At 57.6% G+C, this 20,737-nt stretch overlaps 1 protein-coding gene across 1 annotated transcript in view; it reads left to right on the plus strand.

The window, feature by feature from the left end:
• SHANK1 (SH3 and multiple ankyrin repeat domains 1) overlaps positions 1-20,737 on the plus strand; it is a 49,304-nt gene that overhangs the window by 23,542 nt on the left and 5,025 nt on the right. Inside the window, exons 15-22 of the mRNA XM_040252212.1 lie at positions 4,854-4,936; positions 5,173-5,297; positions 5,893-6,028; positions 6,469-6,549; positions 7,353-7,421; positions 7,885-8,003; positions 14,950-15,046; positions 17,362-20,494. Coding sequence (XP_040108146.1) covers positions 4,854-4,936; positions 5,173-5,297; positions 5,893-6,028; positions 6,469-6,549; positions 7,353-7,421; positions 7,885-8,003; positions 14,950-15,046; positions 17,362-20,494 — 3,843 coding nt within the window. The remainder of the gene's footprint in view (positions 1-4,853; positions 4,937-5,172; positions 5,298-5,892; positions 6,029-6,468; positions 6,550-7,352; positions 7,422-7,884; positions 8,004-14,949; positions 15,047-17,361; positions 20,495-20,737) is intronic.

The raw sequence follows: 20,737 nt of genomic DNA on the forward strand, positions 1-20,737 counted from the left end.
GGAGTTGGCAAGTCCCCCCATTCATACCCCTCTCTCCCATTCACAGTCATCTCCCCCCCATCACACACGCATCCCGCCCCCGTCTCCCCTCCCCTCCTCTTTTTCCGCTGCGTGTCACTGTGCGACGGTGCGTGTGTTCCTGTGGCTGTGGCGGTGTGCGTGCGTGTGTATGACTGCCTGCAGCCCTGTTTGTGTGTGTGTGTGTGTAAGCGAGAGAGAGATGGTGGGCTCCCGGCCCACCTCCCCAACTGTGTCCATCTGTATGTCCCTGTTTGCCGGCGTCTATCTCTGTGTGTGACTTGGAGCGATAGTGAGGCTGTCTGGGGACTAGTGTGTTTGCGTGGTGGTTGGTGGGGGGGTCTGTCCCAGAGACTGCGGCTGTGTTTCCCAACACCCACCCTCCTTGACCAGGCCTGTCCCCTCCCCCACAACCACCCTTCACCGGTCCCCATCCCCACGCACCCCTCTCCCTGCCCCCAGGGGTCCGTGCCTGTGTGGGGCACGTGTGCTGAGACACGGTCGAGCTTCTGCACGGGAACTGCATCTGCTTCTGTGTGTCACTTCTCAGCATGGGAGGGGGCTTGCTTCCCTGCGGGGGCAGGGGGAGGCTCCGGGCAGGCCGTGGAGAGGCCCCGTGGAGCTGGGACACGGGGAGGGGCTGAGTGGCAGAGGGGGCGCCATGTACAGCAGGAGGCTCTGGGCTGTGGGATGCTGGGTGTGCGAGAGGGACCTTCGGTGTGGGGGTGGGGGGAGTGGAGGCTGCTGCAGTCCCTGTGTGTGGGATCTGGTGAACAAGAGCTGGCCGCTGAGCTCCAGAGGCCGCTCAGGGTCGCCGAGGGATGGCCTGGGGCGGAGCATTGTGTGTGCTCCTGCAGGGCAGGTAGTCAGCCCTACGGGAGCATGAATGGGGTGCTGCGTGGGTCGCGAACAGTAGGGCAGGGGGCGGGGCTAGAGGGTCTGGGTAGGAGGGTGGCAGGCCGGAAAGGGAACAAGGGGGAGTGGGGGATACTGAAGTCGGGGGAGGAACGGGGAAAGCCGGAGCAGAGGAGCAGAGCGTGTGCGCGGGGCCAACGGAGGGATGGGGTAAGGAGGGGGTGCAGGAAGTGTGAAGAGAATTGGGGGGCGGGGATCCAGGCAGTTCAGGGAGAGCACAGAGAGGAGATGCAGGGAATGTAAATGAAATGCAGCTGCCAGTGAAAGGAGACAGAAGGAAGGGTGAAGTGAATTGAGGATGCGAAAGTAGGAGCAGGCTTCCACGGATGAGAATGGGGTGGGGGCGGGGAACTGGAGTAGGAAAGAAACCTGGGATGCTGTAGGGGATACAGTGGGGTTCTATACTGAGGCTCGAGAGGCTTTGGGAGGGATGAGGGCAAAGGAGAGGGAGAGCTGGCCTGAGAGGGGGTGAGGAGGCCACAGAAATCTGTGGGAGACAGCTTTGGGAAAGGGGATGTGGGGTGTGCAAGGGCAAAATGGGAGGTGGGGGGACAGCCCCGTGGGGTGTAATGCGGGCTTGCAGAGGTGAGAGCTGGTGGGGAGGGGGTTAGGGTCCTGGGGAGCTTTCAGACGACTTGAGGGGGGATCCAGGTGCAGAGCAAGAAGGTATACACAGGAGTAGAGGAGAAGGAATACCCAGTTGTAGGGAGTTATGGGCACAAGAGGGCAACTGGGCAGTTCAAGGAGGGTGAGAGAGACTGCACACACAGCTGGGGGTCGCCTGAGAAAGTCATGGCAAGGAGAGGCTGATGTCCAGGATGGGGAGACTCGAGAGGGAGGGGTGGGGTGATCTGCTGGTGTTTGGATATTATTGGGGTATATGCTTGCCTACCACTCCAGTATTCTTACCTGGAGAATGCCATGGACAGAGGAGCCTGGTGGGCTGCTGTCCATGTGGTCGCACAGAGTCGGACACGACTGAAGTGACTTAGCATGTATGCATGCATAGGTTGCCTATGGGGAATTCAAATCTTGGCTGTGACATTTTTTTCTGACAGGTGTGATCTTGAGCAAATTTATTTCTCTGTGCCTCAGTTTCTTCATCTATAAAATGGGAATGATAACAGCCAACCCCTCCCAGGGGGTGTCACGAGGACTGAATGAATACATAAACATAAAGCGCTTGGAATGCCGTCTGGCATTCCGCAGCGGTTCGTAAATGTTACTTGTTGTGCTACAGGCATAGCCTGGGATAAATTTCAGGAACTGGAGGGGCACGTTCATGGTGAACTGGGGCAAACGTATATGTGCTGGGGTTTTTGGTTTCAGTGGAGTGGAGGTTGTTACTATTGCAACTACCCGGGTATTTTCTTGGGAATTGTTGAAGAATGTTGTTCACTGTGTGAGCTCAGGCAAATTGCCTGACCTTTCTGTGCTTCTGTTTCCTCATTTGTAAAGTGGAAATGGTACTCACGCCTACCTAGAGGCTGGCCGTGGGAGATGATGGATTGAGTCATTTACCTGTGAGGGGCTTCAGATACTGGTTGACACACAGCATGGGCTTTTTCTTCGCATCTAATGGATAAAGGAGTCTCATTGAATTGTATTAAGGGCTGGATGTTTGGGGGAAGCTTATGTGTCAAGTATGAGGAGAGAGTGGGGGTGACAGATTGAGGGGAATGGGGGAAAGGTAGGGTTTGTGGGATGAATGAAATGAAAGTGAAACTGCTATAAATGAGGAATAAAGGGGGTCTGAAGAGCAGTACTGGCCACTGGAGGGCCCTGGAGATCCGGAAGGGCTATGGGGCAGGGAGGGCATGAGGGCTCAGAGGAGATTGTCGGGCTCCACGGTGGGCCCAGAGCTGGGGACAAGGATGCTACAGAGTTCGTGGTCAGACACAGGCAGCTCTAACCTCTCAACCCATTTCTACTGGCCCCACCGTCCACCCACTCAAGGAGCCTTCTTAACCTCTTTCCTCCCCTTCTTCATCGCTTTCAACCTCGTCCCTCCTTCTCTTCCAACATTCTGTCCACTCGGATACAAGGAGATCGATCCCTGGGTTGAACACAAGGTCTAGAAGACACAGTGGATACTGTGTAGACATGTTTACAGGAGCATCCTCAACTCTGAGCCAGGGCAATTGTGGGCTGTGTCTACATGTGCGTGCCTGCTGTTGGGCCCATGGGGTTCTAATAGTGGCTGGGAGCAGGGCTGGGCCCAGGGCGCATGTGCAGAACACTGTCCCTATGGTACAAATGTATGGATTCAACTGTGGACATGTTGGGGGTCATGGGAACATCCAGCGGGGCTTGCGTGTGTGGAGGGGGTTGGTGCCAAAATACAGTAGGAACACATTAAGTATTGGCGTGTGCTAGTTTGTGTTCAGGGGGCGTGTTATGGGAATAGACTGAGATCAGAGTGTGGGGGAGTTATTATTGGAGCATACTGGGATGTGTGTGGGGGGGGTTGCTGAAATATACTGGAGTATTTGTGGAGGGCTGTTTTGCCAAACCTGTGGGGGTAGGTAATTGGAATGCACAGGGAGCATGCTTGTCTATTATGGGAGTGTGTTGGGGCCTGTGGATATTACTGGGGTATTCTGAGGGGGCTGCGTGTGCGCTGGGCCGGGTTTCAGACGTGACTGCAGGGTGTCTGGATGCAGCAAGGCATGCTGCCTCTGGGGACAGGCGTGGGGGATAGTGGGTATTCTGAAAAGCCTGGAGCCAGGTGCCTGGGTATTCCTGCTTATACTGGGGCTCCTGGAATGGAATGGATGTGCAGTCCAGATATACAACGTGGTGACGTCTAGGGTTTGCGGCTGTTACCTGAGTGAGCCCGGGGCCAGTGTTGAGAAACATGAAATAGGTCTGCGTTTGACTGAACTTTCCTGGCTATGTGAGCATCCCCTAAATATACTGGTGGGCTCTGGTGGCCTTACAGGGAACTCTCCACGTATTCACATGCAGTTTTCATTTTGCTAGAATCCTCTGACCGCATGAAGGAGATCCATTTGAGTATGCCAGGAAGTAGATGTCATCGCTGCACGCTAGAATTTTCTGTGGTGATGGAGATGTTCCGTATCTGGGCCATCCAGCGTGGTAGCCACTAACTGTATGTGGCTGCCGGGCCCTTGGAAATGTGGCTAGTGAGGCTGAGGAACTGAATTTTTCCATTTAATTTTTAATTAATTTGCATATAAATAGACAGGCAGCTAGCGGCCACCATATTGGACAGCTGCTGAATAAGCAGTGTTACAGTTTGTTCAGGGACCTGGGGAGATGTTACTGTAGCATATATATATGTGTGTGTGCATACAGTCCGGGAGTTGGGAGAGGTATCATCCAAGTACAGTTGTTCCCTGGACCAAAAGACTTGACCAAAGACAGAACACATCCTCCTGCGTCTGCGCTATGTACGCAGCACTCTGCTGAATACTGCATACACTATAGATTAGGAAACTCACACTGTGACCCTGTCAGGTGGGGTCTGTCATCGTCCGCTGCGATAGACAAGGCAACCGAGGCCGCAAAGGTTAAAGTCGGGGCTCAAGGTCACAGGCAGGAAGTGGCCAGCAGGGCCTCCAGCCAGGCTGTCTGGCGATGTGGCAGTTGTACCTCTGCATTCCTCCCGCCGTGCTTGCTGAATGGATGGGTGGATGGATGCACTGATGGATGAATGAGGAAAGAGTGAGTGGGAGACCGCGCACCCCGGGCTCCGAGGGGGAGAGGCCTGTCAGGGCTGCTGCAAGCAGACGCACGTGGAGTGGGTGAGGAGGCTTCTGGGAGGAGGGGGGCGGGACGAAGGGTTCCCGAGCTTAGGCTCAGGTCGCCAGGTGGCTGGTGGGGCACCAGGTGGCTCCGTGTCTCATGATCCCTTTTCCACCCACCCCACCCCGCCCCTCCCCCACCCTCCCCGCCAGCGATTACATCATCAAAGAGAAGACAGTTCTGCTGCAGAAGAAGGACAGTGAGGGGTTTGGGTTCGTGCTCCGGGGCGCCAAGGGTGAGTGCCGGCCGGGGAGGGCACGGGAGAAGGGCTCTCTGACCCAGGGGGACGGACAAGGGAAGGGACCCCCACCCACCTCTCGGGAACCCTCCCCCGACCTGCCCACCACCCCACCCCGGGGTGCTGGTCCCTCAGCTACTGTGAGGCCTCCGTGACTTGGGTCTGAGCCCCATCCCCTGCTCGGCCTCTCCACCCTCTCCCCTCCGACCCCGCCGGCTCCTCCCCATCTGCAGCGCAGACCCCCATCGAGGAGTTCACCCCCACCCCAGCCTTCCCGGCACTGCAGTATCTGGAGTCGGTGGACGAGGGTGGCGTGGCATGGCGGGCTGGACTGCGAATGGGAGACTTCCTCATCGAGGTGAGTCCTGGCCCCCAGCCTCCCAGGGGCTTCTCCCAAGACCCAGCGCCTGTCTCACCTGCCACGGACACCATGCTTTCCCCTGGGACCCTAGCAACAAACCCCAGAACCCTAGTGATCCATGCCAAGATGCTGCTGCCCAGATCCCGATTCTCCTTTGGGACCAAGCTTTCCAGCCCCGTGCCCTGCTCTTCCCCCCGCCCCCCAGCAGCTAGCCAGCCTCTTCAGTGATTCCATCTGAAAGCCTCTCTGAAGCATCTCAGAAGATAACAGACCTGTCCCCAGTGTGTAGGTGCACACACGTGTGTGTATGTAGGCAGGCACGCGCATGTGCGCACACACACACACACAGCTGGAGGATAAGGAGGGAGAGAGGCAAATAGGGTGGGCCCAGCCCCTTCCCCAGCCCTGAGGCCCTAAGAGTTACAGGAGTGGAGAGGTAGGGGCTTGCAAGGGGGGGCGGGGGGAGGAGAAGAGTGACCGACAGCACCACAGACAGGGCCAGGCAGGAGGAGGCCACTTCAGCAGAGACCCAGAAGCAGAAAGCATCCCACTCCTCACATATCAGGTGTGGTTGGGGGTGTCTGTGCCACAGGTGAACGGGCAGAACGTGGTGAAGGTCGGCCACCGGCAGGTGGTGAACATGATCCGCCAAGGGGGCAACACGCTGATGGTCAAGGTGGTGATGGTCACCAGGCACCCGGACATGGATGAAGCTGTTCACAAGAAAGGTGCTCCTTCCCCCGACTTGTGTGGTCAGGCTTGGACACTTCCCCCGCCTGCCACTGCCACTGGACTAAGACCTTCTGCAGCCCTAATGACCCAATGGTCCCATCACCAGCAGCAGCCTTCCCCCTCCCCAAGGCTGCTTGAGCATGACCCTCAGCAGAGGAACTGAGCGCAAGCTTAGCTTGCTGGAAGATCCCCTGGAGAAGGAAATGGCAACTCACTCCAGAATTCTTGCCTGGAGAATCCCATGGACAGAGAAGCCTGGTGGGCTAGCTACAGTCTGTGGGGTCTCCAAAGAGTGAGACACGACTTAGCGACTAAACACCATCACCAGCATCTCTTCTCTGAGCTCTGGGAGCGCCGCAGTGGTTGGGGGTGGGGTAGTCCTGGAGGGTTTCTGTCCATGGTGCCGATGTCTGACCTCACTGTCATTTTTTTCCAGCACCCCAGCAAGCTAAGCGGCTCCCGCCCCCAGCCATCTCCTTGCGTTCCAAGTCTATGACCTCCGAGCTGGAGGAGATGGGTGAGCTGGTGGGGCTGCCGGGGACCAGGTGCTGCGGAGGGAGAGGGGGCCGAGGGCGGCTGGACCAGCCCTGGGTTTGTTAGTGTTAGTGACCAGGGGCTCTCGTCCTCCTGTCCTCATCGCGTCCCCCAGCCCACGGGTCAGACGCCCTCTGACCTGCGTGTGTGTCGCTGGGAACGGGCGTCTGAGAGTCAGCTTTCCCTGTTTCTATCTGTTTCTCTGTCGGGTGTCTCTCTGGGTCTGTAACGTTCCTCTACGGGTCCCGGTTTCCTTTCTAGCCCCTCTCTGTCTGTCCCAGCCCCACCCGCACCCTCCATTTCTCCCTCTACCAGCTCCCCGCACTCCCACTAACAGAAGGGAAGGCGAGCCCCCTCCCTCCAGGCAAGGCCGAGTGGACCCGGGGGGTCCGGATCCCCGCCCCACCCCCCCGCCGCCCCGCCGGGGCGGATAGGGGCAGCCGAGCGCCCCCCACCCCGGGTCCCTGAGGGAGGCGGGCGTTCCAGAAAGGGGACCCCTCGCCTCCCCACGAAGTCCTAACTCTTGGCTCCTCTACTGCCTCCCCCCCGGGCTAGTCTCCCCCTGGAAGAAGAAGAGTGGTGAGTGGGCACAGGACTGGCGGGAGGGCCCCCATCCCGTTCCCGCCGGCGGACTCGCCCCTCCCCGCCCCCGGCCCCTCACCGCCCCACTCGCGCGTGCGCACGCCCGCCGGCCACGCCCGCTGGCCACGCCCGCCGCCGGCCGAGCCCGCTCCGCCCCGCCCGCCGGGGGCTCCCCTGGGCTTCATCCGCCTCCTTTGCCCACAGAGTACGAGCAGCAGCCGCCGCCGGTGCCCAGCATGGAGAAAAAGAGGACTGTGTATCAGATGGCTCTCAGTAAGTCGGCCCAGCCCTGCTCCCCGCGGGGCGGCCCCAGCTCCCCCGACCCCACGGCCCCCTGGGGTGCCGCATCCGCCCCCCATCCCTCTCGCTTCTACCCCGCGCCCCCTTCAGCCACTTCCACGCTGATCATACACACACTCCAGCTTTGCACCAGCTGCTACGGTTAAGCACCCACCTCTGTCTTGAGGCTCTTCGCAGCCCCTTCTGCCTCCGCTCCACCCTCCCTCGTAGGATGTCCTGTTCCCCGCCCTCAGCCCTTTCCATCGCTGCATCCTGCCTGCCCTGCGCGGCTGGACCGTGTGTCTCCAAGGAGGCCCACCGGGAGGGAGATGGAGATGCCCTTCCCTGGTTCATCCAAGTCACTGAATGGGGCACGCAGCAGCTCTGTCTCTGTGCCTGCCAGGCCCAAGCCAACTTCATTTCACTGTCTCTCTGCCCCTCTTCCGCCTCCCCCTAGACAAACTGGATGAAATCTTGGCGGCAGCTCAGCAGACCATCAGTGCAAGCGAGAGTCCTGGGCCTGGTGGCCTGGCGTCCCTGGGCAAACACCGACCCAAAGGCTTCTTTACCACTGAGGTAGGCAGCCTGGTCTGTGGGACTGGGGAACCTGGGGGACTTGGGGGAAGGGAAGGTTGAGGGGTAGACAGGGCAACTTGTAGCCTTTATCCCTCCCCCTACAAACCCTTTGTGATTCCACTGTGTTGAGTGCTCTGCCTAAGGGGCACCGGATTTTCTGGGGTCCCTCATTGCTCCCCACTCTGGGGGGTCCCCTTTCCTCTCTACCCATCCTCCTCCTCCTTTATCCCCCCAGATCCCATCTCTGTCCCCTCCCCTGACTCCCCATCCCCAAACTTCATTGCTCCCTCTGTGGCCCACCTCTTTCTGTCCATCTCCGACCTACCTTAAGGATCTCAAGGAAGGTAAATGGAGGTCAGGGATGGCACTCCCTGGCACAGGCACAGCACATAATAATAGGTGCTTAACAAGTGGTAGTTATTAAAATATTATCGTCTCTGTCTCCACTCTGCCCGCTCACCTACAGTGGGTGTTGATCACATTTCTGACACTCTGTTTTTAACATGGATTATCTCATTCATTCCTTGGAATCATCCTGGAAGGTGCACTCGGTTGTAATACAGAAGGGAAACTGAGGCTCAAAGAGGGAGCCAGGATTTCAGCCCCAGGCAATTCAGCAACTGGATCCACGGTCCAGCCACAGCCCTGTCATTTCTGGTGCAGACCTGCCGGTTCCTCACTGGACTGTGCCCCTTCACGGGGACACAGCCCCACCACTACTCTCCAGTTCTCTGCCCAGGCCCTCCCTGCCCTCTGAGTGCACCCTCTGAGTGCACCCTCTGACTCTCTCTTTCAGTAGGCCACACCCACCACCTGGTGGCCAAGAGGCCACTGATTCTAAAAAACCCTGTGCTTTGACTTTGGAGGGATTGTGTACCCTTTTAGGCTGGCCTAGTCCTCCGAATAATACTCCAAATTAATACTCTGAATAATGTATAAAATAAAATACATAATCCATAAGGGTCAAAACCCTTGATAGCTCAGCTGGTAAAGAATCCTCCTGCAATGCAGGAGACCCCGATTCGATTCCTGGGTTGGAAAGATCCACTGAAGAAGGGATAGGCTACCCCCTCCAGTATCCTTGGGCCTCCCTTGTGGCTCAGCTGGTAAAGAATCTGCCTGCAAAAAGGGAGATCTGGGTTCAGTCCCTGGGTTGGGAAGATCCCCTGGAAAAGGGAAAGGCTACCCACTCCAGTATTCTGGTCTGGAGAATTCCATGGACTGTATAGTCCATGAGGTTGCAAAAAGTCGGACACGACTGAATGACTTTCACTTCACAAGGGTCAAGAACAGTACATAACCACGGGGAGTGACAATGGAAGGGTGTAGCCCCTCAGGGCAGTACAAGCCTCACCAAAAAGAATTCAACTCTTGTGAGCAGATGAAGTGAGGTTACAAGGCCCTTGAACCAAAAATAAAAGTAAAATATAATACATAAGATAACAAAAGAAGCCAGGTACACAGAAAAACAGTTATCAAAACATTTTTAAATTTTTATTAATATTTATTTATATTTATTTATTTGTGCCGCATCTTAGTTGCTGCACGTGGGATCTAGTTCCCTGACCAGAGATGGAACCCCGGCCCCCTGCATTGGGAGTTCAGAGTCTAAGCCACTAGACCACCAGAGAAGTCCCTCAAAACACTTTTAAAAGCAGAATTTGTGATACAGTAATGTCGGTGCCTTTTCTTCAACACAGTAGCCAGCAAGTTCTGGTGGTGGATCTAGACTACTCTAATTTCAAAGTTTCAAAGAAGCATAAACACTGTTTAGCGAAATGTGTCATGAAGAAAGCTCTGCCATGAAGAATGCAGAAATACCTGTGATTTCTGATATAGTCACATTTTGCTAAGACTGGCACGGTCTGTGGCCGACATCCTTAATTAAGGAAATGTTGTGTTTTAGTTGAAGGCTAATGAAAATCAAGATGTAGGGAGTTTTCTCCCCATCCTCGTGCACAGCCCCTGTCCCCACCCCCAAAATCTATCCACAGCCCTCCCAAGGGCTCAAACACCTACTCTGGAAAGGGTCAGTACTCTTACAAGAGCCAAATGCAGCTGGCAGATTTTGTATTCAGAATTTCTTTCTGATTTAAAGGCAGAGGGTCCTTGGCCACTTCTCAGGGCTGGGCACAGGGCCCTGCATGCAGGAGGCCCTTGCTTCACACCTGTCCTTGGTTTCTCAAAGAATCTGAAATCTCTCAGCCTGGGATTTCCCTGATGATCTGGTTGTTAAGACTTCCACTGCAAGAAGCACAGGTTGGATCCCTGGTCAGGGAGATTAAGATCTCGTATGCCACGTGGCCAATAATAATAACCTATAGTGGAAAAGAACCTGTGAAAGAACAGACACATACATGTATATGCGTGTATGTGTGTGTGTGTGTATGTATACATTTTGCTGTACACCTGAAACTAACACAACATTGTAAATCAACCATACTTCAATTAAAAAAAGCACATGGGCAGTAGAGCCAGGCAAACCTGGCTTCAAAGCCTGACTCCCTCTAACTCTGTCACTTGGCTCACGCTTTATAATTTTTCTGTGCCTCAATTTCCTCTTCTGTAAAATATGGCTTAAGTCAGTCTTGCTGGCTTTTAGGAGGATTGAATGAGATCAGCTTCTAGCAGAGGCTCTCAAGATGGTGAGCACCCCTAGCCACCATAACATAACTGGAGCCCCCACTGTAACCCCAGGCTGCACCCCCAGAGATGAATCCACAACAACATCCCAGGCTCAATATGGAGTCTCTAGTAGCAGATTAGGGCTAATCCTGTTTTCATTTATTCAACAAATGCATGGAGTACCCACCAAGTGCCAGGTTGCCAGCCCCTCTTTGCATGAACCTGTGTTACAAGACAGACAAGATCCTGGCTCCAAAGACACCCCCTCTCCCAGGGACCAGGCACTAGCCAGTAATAAAACCAGCTACCTGCACACCCCCATCACCTAGAAATAAAAGGCCAGAGGTCTTCATGGGGGCTTCTTTTCTTCTGGGTCCCGGAGGCCAGTGGTCATTTCCCTTTTTCTTCTCTTTCCTTCTCCCTCCTGGGGTCTGTACCTGGGCCTCCCCAAGCCCTCTCTCTCATGTTGCAGGCTGTCTCTGTCACCATCTCTGCCCACCTCTTCCCACCAGCCATCCTGATCTTTCTCAGCCCCTGAGACACAGGGTCTCCTCTGTGTCCTTCCTGTGTCTCTATGACCTTCCTGTGTCTCTCTGCCTCTCTCAGTGGGTGGTCTTGTTCTCATCTGTGTCTCCATCTCCCATCTGTTCTGGCTTCTCTCCCCTTTCCCAGCTGGACTCTGCTGCGTTTAAACCAGGGGGACAAGCAGGCAGTGTGGAAGCCCAGTGCAGACTCCGAGGCTCATTTTAACAGGGGCCTGCACCACAGTGGACAGAGGTCCCTGAAAGATACACCTCTGGGTTTAAACGTAAGGGGGGCTGGGGAGGATCCACCACGCCAACAGCGGGGCTGCAGACCCCTGGCAGACCCACTGAAGGTCAAGATTCCTCTTGGGCTCCATCTCTTCCTAGGGCTCTGCTGTTCCTCTCTGTCCTCTCCTCTGTGTGGCCTTGGTTTTCTTGGCTACTGTCTCTGTTACCTGGTCCCTGATCCCCTCTTCCCAGGGGTCCCCTGCTCCCTGTCCCCCACATCTTGGACTGGGTGGTCCAGGTTCTGGCTTCAGCCTCTCTCTGGACTCAGTTTCTCCCTCTGGTTATTTTTTCCATATCCTCTTGGTTGCATTCTCTGCCTCTCCCGCTCCCGGGGCGTCTCCGACCCTTCTGACTGCATGTTCTCCTCTCCTAGGCTGGCCCTGGCCCTCTCCATGGCAGGGCCTCACAGGACCACCTTTTGCTCCCTGCCTTGCTGTTTCAAGTCCCCTCCTGTCTCTCCCGCGCACCTCTGGACCCCCATATCTGTCTTTTGTCTAGCTCTGTCTCTCCATCAGCCTCCTACGGCGGTCTCTTTCCCCTCACCCCTTTCCGGGGCTGGCTCCCTAACGTGAATTTCCCAGCCTATCTTCAGCCGTTAGCCTGTGCACAGCGCCCGGGCACGCTCTCCTGTAGAGGCACCGGACCCTCAGCTGACCCAGCAGGTAGCGCAGAGGAGGGCGGGACCTCTGGCCGACTTCCTGGGGAGAAATCTGCCAGGCAGCCGGTGACGTCACGGCACCTGGCGCCCTCTGATTGGCTGCCCTCTCTGCGCGGGACAGGATGCTTCCAGTTTGTCGACTGAGGTCAGCCTGTTCCACCTTGAGTTAGTCCGCCCCTGAAACAGTCATTCCTAGCCTCCTCAGACGCTATTATGCCTCCTCTGTCAATCTGGCACCTCCTCTGCCACTCTGATCCCTCTTGGTGCTGAACTAACCCATTCTTTGATCCCTCTTTTCCCCACACTTAGAAGGTCTACCAGTGTGCCAATATCAGACACCTCTCCCTTGAGTCTGGATCCTCTTCGGTTAGGGGAACTCTTCCTCTGTCACCCTAACCCCCTGCTTTTATTCCGCCCCCTCCATTGCCTCCTCCCGCTTTGACTTCTCTGTCACTGTGATCCACCTCCCATCAGTCTCTCAGAGACCTAGTGTTACGTCATCGGTGGCTTGGCACACCTTGTCAGGATGTCCTTCATTCTACAAATATCTATTGAGCACCTACTGTGTGCTGGACCTGCTGCTCAGTCCTGGTAGTATAGGAGGGAACCTGTCAAACAAATTTACTTCCTTTAGAGAATTTACACTGGCAAAGGGAGTGAGGGTATTTTGCGGGAACTGGGTTCCACAGTAAGAGAAATCTCCAAATAACAGTGGTTTGAACAAGATAAATGCTTCTATCTCTGTCATGTTGAACAAATCAGGAATAAGGCGTCTAAGGGACCTGTGGTACCCTCTATGGTCATGAAGATCTAGGATCCTTCTCATCCCCAGACACAAAGTTCCCTCATAGTCCACAGTGGCTGCTGGAGCTCCAGCTATTGGACCAGCATTCCAGATAGCAGGAACAAGGAACAGTGGAAAGACAGGAGTGCAAAGGAGGGCACACTGTTGCTTCTTGGCTTACCTCTAATGAGACTTTCCAGAAATAGCACACAACACTTCCACTTATGCATTTGGGCCTGTACCTAGTCGCAAGGGAGGTTGGGAAATACAGTCTGTTAATTAAGTGCCAAAGAAGATCAGGCTGTTCTTATCGAGTAGAATGGGTATTGTGTAGGCCACATGCCGAGGAAGACAGACAACAAACAAGTAAGCAAATAATTATAATGGCTCTAACCTGGGGTGAATGTTATCCAGGCTGAACTGTATTCAAGTCTCCTTCCTATCTGAAAAGAAATGAAAACATTTCTCCTCTAGAATTATCATAAGCCCTTGACCCTGTACCCATAGTGCCTGGGATAATGTCTGGTGCCTTCAGGGAGCCAACATTCTAGCTGGGGAGACAGACAGTAAACAAGTAAACCAGATCATTTCAGATGGAGAGAAGTGCCTTGAAGAAGACAGGACAGGGAAATGCAGTAGGCTGTGACTGGGAGAGATGTCTGAGCAGAAGAGGTAAAGATGGAAAAGAATCTGTGATGATTAGGAGGAAGACATTGCAGAGAGAAGATCCAGGACTTGTAAGTGTCCTAAACAGGGATGGACCTTGGGGCAAGAAAAGGTGGGCATGGTTGGACCAGAGCGGGAGATGTAGGCAAGGGCTAGATCATACGTAGTGTCTTAGTTTGGGTTTCCCAGAATCAGAGTCTGAGATACTGATGCTCGAGAAAATGATTTCTTAAGGGGGAACCTGTAAAGGCATGGGGGAGACAGGATGAGCTGCAGAGGTCAGCAAGCCTGATCTCCACTGAATTTCCCCTTCAGCCTGATCTCTCACAGAGCTCTGGAGTGTGAATGACAGGATGGAGTTAATCCCGCCTTAGACCTTCATGTCAGTGGGCTGCGGGCTGCTGCTCCCAGGAGTGGATACACCTAACTGCTTGGGCACATCAGCTCCTTTGGGGGAGGGTGATTCTTCAGAACAAGGTGCCGCCAAGTGCTGCAAGCAGGTGACACTGCAGCTGGGGATGGGCACAGCATCCTGGCCAAGAAGATAACTGGGTGAGCATAGGCAGGGCCTACCGCAGGGGGATTTGAAGATCAGACTCGGGAATTCGGATCCCCTCTGAACTGAAGTGAGATGTTGTAGTAGGATTTTAAGCAGGGCAATAGCATGATCTGAGTTTCTTTTAGAAAGATCCCTCACTTTTTAAGATCGATTGATTTTTATTTATTTGGCTGTGCTGGGCCTTTGTTGCTGCGTGGGTTTTTCTCTAGTTGCGGTACACAGACTTCTCACTGCGGTGGCTTCTCTCATAGCGCAGTACCAACTCTCGAGTGCCCTGGCTTCAGTTGTGGTGCACAGGCTCAGTAATCTCAGCTCTTGGGCTCAGTTGTGCCACAGCATGTGGTATCTTCCCAGATCAGGGATCGGACCGGTGTCCCTTGCATTATAAGACAGATCCTTAGCCACTGGACCACCAGGGAAGCCCGCCTCTGACTCTTGTGTGAAAAGTAGATCAGAAAGGGGTGTCAGGACAGGGGTGGCAGCCAGGAGCCAAGGAAGAGGCTACTGCAGCCATCCCGGCAAGTGATAACTTGGACCTGAGCAATGACAGCATGAGTGGAGAAAAAGTGCCCAGATTAGTGATCGGTTGGAAGCAGAGCAGACTCAGTTGATAATCTGCCTACCCCCCGCCCCCATCTCTTCCTCCCCACTGCTGCCATCAGGATTCAGAAATCTTTCTCTTCCCCAGAATTCCCTTCCATTTCCTTCATGCCCCTCTCCCTTCCTGCAGAGGCTGGAGAAGGGAAGGAGGATGGCCATGGGGGGAATCCATGGATTTCCATGCCCTGACTGATCTTCCCCGGCTCTCTTTTCTCTCCCCTCCTCTGATTGCCAACCCAAAGTCGAGCTTTGATCCCCACCACCGCTCCCAGCCAAGTTACGAACGTCCTTCCTACCTGCCTCCTGGACCCGGGCTCATGCTCCGGCAAAAATCTATTGGTATGTCACCTGTAGGGGAGGTCATAAGGGATGCCAGAGGGGAAGGGGGAGGCTGGGAGGGTGATGGTTTATGGGGAAAACAAGGGAGCCTGGGGATGTTCTTTTCTCTTTCCGTATGTGACAATGAAGTTGGGCAAAGAGCTCAGGCTTTGTTGCTGGGCAAACCTGGGTTTAAATCCTAGTTCTTGTCCATCCCAGCTGTGCAGTCGGGGGCAGGTGGCTTCACTTCTCTGGGCCTGGGGCTCCGCATCTAGAAAATGGGGGCATCACTGCCCCTGCCTGGAGGCAGTGAGTCAAAGCTCTCACCACAGACTCTGGTTCTTTCTCTCATAGCTGACTCCATTTATTTATTCATTTATTCTACAGATGTTTATTGAGCGCTACCATATGCCAGGCTAGACTACTGGGGATTTGTCAGGAAACAAAACAGACTAAAGGGTCCTGCCCTCGTGGAAATTACCTTCTAGCAGGGGAAGACAGACAACAGATTATAAGGATGAAAAATAAGAAAATGATATAGTATGTTAATTGTGGTGAGTGCTACGGGGGGAAAAAAGTAGAATGAAGAGAGGTCAGGCATGCTGAGGGGCAGGTTTGAGCTGAAACTTGGAGATGAGCAAGGAGCCGTGGAGATATCTGGAGATAAGGCATTCCACGGAGCAGGCACAGTCAGTGCAAAGGTCCTGAGGCAGGTGTGGGGGACTGAGCTGCCATTTGCTGAGAGAGCAGCTTGGGAAGATAACAGGAGAGATCAGGAGCTCAGTTTAGGGTCTGCTGAGCTTGAGATGCCAATGAGACATCCAAAAGGATGCAACATTTGGATACATGAGCCCAGAGCTCAGGGGCAAAGATGGGGTCCAAGACAAGCATGGGAGTCTTCAGCAGGGAAGTCGTGAATGAAGTGGTGACATTGGTTGAGATCGTCAAGGGAGAGAGAGGTCAGAGGTGAAGAGAGAGTCAAGGACTGCGCCCTGGCAGTTGGTCAGTAGGCGAAAGATTTCACTCCTCCAGTTTTCTCCAGGTTGGCTTGCTGTTTGAATCTAGCTTTTCCCCAACTTCGGGGTCCACAGTCCACCAATGTGTGTCATTTGCCTGGTAACAGCTACCCTTACATCACCTGATATTGCTTACCTATAAATTGGCTCCCTCTTTTAAAATATTAACCTCATCCTGAGTTCCATCTGTGAAATCAGATTTGATGTGCTAATTACATTTCTTTTCTGCCTGTACAAGAAAAGAAATCGAGAACGATGCACATAAACAAGGTATCTCTTCCTGGCCCAAGCCAGTTTCGCTCACCTCAACAGACCCCTGGTGGTGGTGATGGTGCTTTAGTCACTAAGTAGTGTCTGACTCTTGCGACCCCATGGACTATAGCTAGCCAGGCTCCTCTGCCCATGGGATTCTCCAGGCAAGAATACAGGGGTTGCCATTTCCTCCTCCAAAGAGACCCCTGCTGCTGCTGCTGCTGCTAAGTCGCTTCAGTCGTGTCCGACTCTGTGCGACCCCATGGACGGCAGCCCACCAGGCTCCTCTGTCCCTGGGATTCTCCAGGCAAGAATACTGGAGTGGGTGGCCATTTCCTTCTCCAATGCATGCATGCATGCTAAGTCGCTTCAGTCGTGTCCGACTCTGTGCGACCTCATAGACAGCAGCCCACCAGGCTCTTCTGTTCCTGGGATTCTCCAGGCAAGAATATTGGAGTGGGTTGCCATTTCCTTAGCCTATGTTATACCTCTGGACTTAGAAAAGGCGCCCCCTCCTGGCCTGGGCAGGAAGTACATCTGAATTTCGCTCCACCTCTCTTGCTCCCTCTGCTGTTTGCTGTTGTGCAGTGCACAACCTGAATTACTGTATCGAGCGGATTTGCATTTACCACAGCTGGGGAAGGAAGCTCTGGACTAATGTTCCTCTTTAACGCCTACTGGGTGAAGGCAATGGCACCCCACTCCAGTACTCTTGCCTGGAAAATCCCAAGGACAGAGGAACCTGGTAGGCTGCGGTCCATGGGGTCGCTAAGAGTCAGACATGACTGAGCTACTTCCCTTTCACTTTTCACTTTCATGCATTGGAGAAGGAAATGGCAACCCACTCCAGTGTTCTTGCCTGGAGAGTGCCGGGGACGGGGGAGCCTGAGGGGCTGCCGTCTATGGGATCGCACAGAGTCGAACACGACTGCAGCGACTTAGCAGCAGCAGCAGGGTGTCACCATCAGTATCATCATGGCTGCTGTTGTAATACTGTAGCTCTACAGGATTAGGGGAGACCACCCCTCCCACCCCTGCCCTGCTCCTGGATCCTCTGTGTCTTCCCAGGGGCTGCAGAAGACGATAGACCCTACCTAGCACCCCCAGCCATGAAGTTCAGCCGCAGTCTGTCTGTGCCTGGTTCGGAGGACATCCCCCCGCCGCCCACCACGTCCCCACCAGAGCCCCCCTACAGCACGCCTCCAGCCCCGTCCTCCTCCGGCCGCCTCACTCCCTCTCCCCGCGGTGGGCCCTTCAACCCCAGCTCAGGTGGCACCCACCCAGCCTCGTCCCCGGCGTCCTTTGATGGGCCCGCCCCCCCTGACACCCGGATAGGGAGCCGAGAGAAGAGCCTGTATCACAGCGGGCCCCTGCCCCCAGCCCACCACCACCCGCCCCACCACCCCCCCCCCCCCGTCCCGCCCCCCCCGCCCCACCACCACCACGCCCACCCGCCTCACCCGCCTGAGATGGAGACCGGCGGCTCCCCCGACGACCCCCCACCCCGCCTGGCTCTGGGGCCCCAGCCCAGCCTACGAGGCTGGCGGGGCGGCGGGCCCAGCCCGACCCCGGGGGCCCTGTCCCCGTCGCACCACGGCAGCGGGGGCGGCGCCGGCGGCCCCTCCCAGGCTCCGGCGCTGCGCTACTTCCAGCTGCCTCCGCGGGCGGCCAGCGCGGCCATGTACGTGCCCGCCCGTTCCGGCCGCGGGCGCAAGGGCCCGCTGGTCAAGCAGACCAAAGTCGTCGAAGGCGAGCCCCAGAAGGGCGGCGGCCTCCCGCCCGCCCCCTCGCCCACGTCTCCGGCGTCCCCGCAGCCACCGCCGCCACCGCCGCCGGCCGCGGCCGCCCCGTCGGAAAAGAACTCCATCCCTATCCCCACAATCATCATCAAGGCGCCGTCCACCAGTAGCAGCGGCCGCAGCAGCCAGGGCAGCAGCACCGAGGCGGAGCCCCCGAGCCAGCCCGAGGCCGCGGGCGGCGGCGGCGGCGGCGGCGGCTCTTCCGCGCCCAGCCCCGCCCCGGCCGTGCCGCCCGTGCCGCCGTCCCCCTCGCCCGTGCCCACCCCCGCCTCGCCCAGCGGCCCGGCCACCCTGGATTTCACCAGCCAGTTCGGAGCGGCCCTGGTGGGGGCGGCTCGAAGGGAAGGGGGCTGGCAGAACGAAGCCCGCCGGCGGTCCACGCTCTTCCTCTCCACCGACGCGGGGGACGAGCCCGACGGCGGCGACAGCTCACTGGGCCCAGGGGCGCCCCCGGGCCCCCGGCTGCGCCACTCCAAGTCCATCGACGAAGGCATGTTTTCGGCCGAGCCCTACCTCCGGCTGGAGTCGGCGGGCGCCGGCAGCGGCAGCGGCTACGCGGGCTACGCGGCCGGCAGCCGAGCCTACGGCGGCAGCAGCGCCTTCACCAGCTTCCTGCCGCCGCGACCCCTGGTCCACCCGCTGACCGGCAAGGCCCTGGACCCGGCCTCCCCGCTCGGGCTGGCCCTGGCCGCCCGGGAGCGGGCGCTGAAGGAGTCCTCGGAGGGCGGTGGGCCCCCCCAGCCCCCTCCAAGGCCTCCATCGCCCCGCTACGAGGCCCCGCCGCCCACCCCGCACCACCACTCGCCCCACGCCCACCACGAGCCAGTGCTGCGCCTCTGGGGAGCCTCGCCCCCGGACCCGGCCCGCCGGGAGCTGGGGTACCGGGCAGGGCTGGGCAGCCAGGAGAAGTCCCTTCCGGCCAGCCCACCGGCGGCCCGACGCTCCTTGCTGCACCGCCTGCCTCCCACAGCTCCCGGGGTCGGGCCCCTCCTGCTGCAGCTGGGGCCCGAGCCTCCCGCCCCGCACCCCGGGGTGAGCAAGCCCTGGAGATCCGGCGCCCCGCCGGAGGAGCCCGAGCGGCTGCCCCTCCACGTGCGGTTCCTGGAGAACTGCCAGCCACGGGCCGGGGGGGCGGGTGGAAGGGGGCCCCCCTCGGAGGACGGGCCGGGGGTCCCGCCGCCCAGCCCGCGCCGCTCTGTGCCGCCCTCACCGACCTCCCCGCGGGGCAGTGAAGAGAACGGGCTCCCCCTGCTGGTCCTGCCGCCGCCCGCCCCCTCGGTGGACGTGGAAGACGGCGAATTCCTCTTTGTGGAGCCGCTGCCCCCGCCCCTCGAGTTTTCCAATAGCTTCGAGAAGCCGGAGTCGCCTCTTACGCCGGGGCCTCCCCACCCGCTGCCGGACCCACCCACCCCGACCACCCCCTTGCCCCCTGTGCCGCCCCCGGCCGTGGCCGCTGCCCCTCCCACCCTGGACTCGACCGCATCCAGCCTGACTTCCTATGACAGCGAGGTGGCAACGCTGACCCAGGGGGGCCCCGCGGCTTCTGGGGAGCCCCCTCCGCCAGGCCCTCCCGCCCCAGCCGCCCCGGCTCCCCCACCCCCCCAGCCTGGCCCAGACCCTCCCCCGGGCACGGATTCTGGTATTGAGGAGGTGGACAGTCGGAGCAGCAGCGACCACCCCCTGGAGACCATCAGCAGCGCCTCCACGCTGAGCAGCCTGTCCGCTGAAGGCGGGGGCGGCGCAGGGGGCGGAACCGGCAGCGTTGGAGGCAGCGGTGGCGCCAGCGTGGCCGGTGGGCCAGAGCTCCTGGACACCTACGTGGCCTACCTGGATGGCCAGGCCTTCGGGGGCAGCGGCCCTCCTGGCCCTCCCTACCCCCCGCAGCTCATGACTCCCTCTAAGCTCCGGGGCCGGGCGCTCGGGGCCGGCGGAGGCCTGCGGCCGGGACCTGGTGGGGGACTCCGAGACCCTGTCACTTCCACCAGCCCCACTGTCTCAGTGACGGGGGCGGGAACCGATGGGCTGCTGGCCCTGAGCGGTTGTCCGGGATCCTCGACGGCAGGCGTGGCTGGCGGCCCCGTGGCTGTAGAGCCGGAAGGTCCGCCAGTGCCCTTGCCATCGGCCTCCTCCCTGCCTCGGAAGCTGCTGCCCTGGGAGGAGGGCCCGGGCCCGCCGCCGCCCCCTCTGCCGGGGCCCTTAGCCCAGCCTCAGGCCTCAGCCTTGGCCACTGTAAAAGCCAGCATCATCAGTGAACTCAGCTCCAAGCTTCAGCAGTTTGGGGGCTCCTCGGCAGCTGGTGGCGCTCTGCCCTGGGCCCGGGGAGGCAGCGGGGGAAGCGGGGACAGCCACCACGGGGGAGCCAGCTACGTCCCTGAGCGGACTTCCTCCCTGCAGCGGCAGAGGTGAGCAGGGTGCGGGGCTGGCGGTTAGCAGTGGAGGACAGAGGGGCTGATGCTGTGGGTACTGGAGTCCACCTCCCGCATCAACCCTGTCCCTTTAGGTGGTAGAAAGAAAACAGAAACCGGGCTGGCTTGGAGAAGTTTGCCCTTAGAAAAGCATGCTTTTCCAGGCACTCGAAATTTCCCTTTATCTCAGTAGCTTCTGTGATCTCCTCCCATCACCATGACAACCCACACTCCATGATG

This window comes from Oryx dammah, unplaced genomic scaffold (genome assembly GCF_014754425.2).
Source record: "Oryx dammah isolate SB20612 unplaced genomic scaffold, SCBI_Odam_1.1 HiC_scaffold_13, whole genome shotgun sequence".
Taxonomy (NCBI): domain Eukaryota; kingdom Metazoa; phylum Chordata; class Mammalia; order Artiodactyla; family Bovidae; genus Oryx; species Oryx dammah.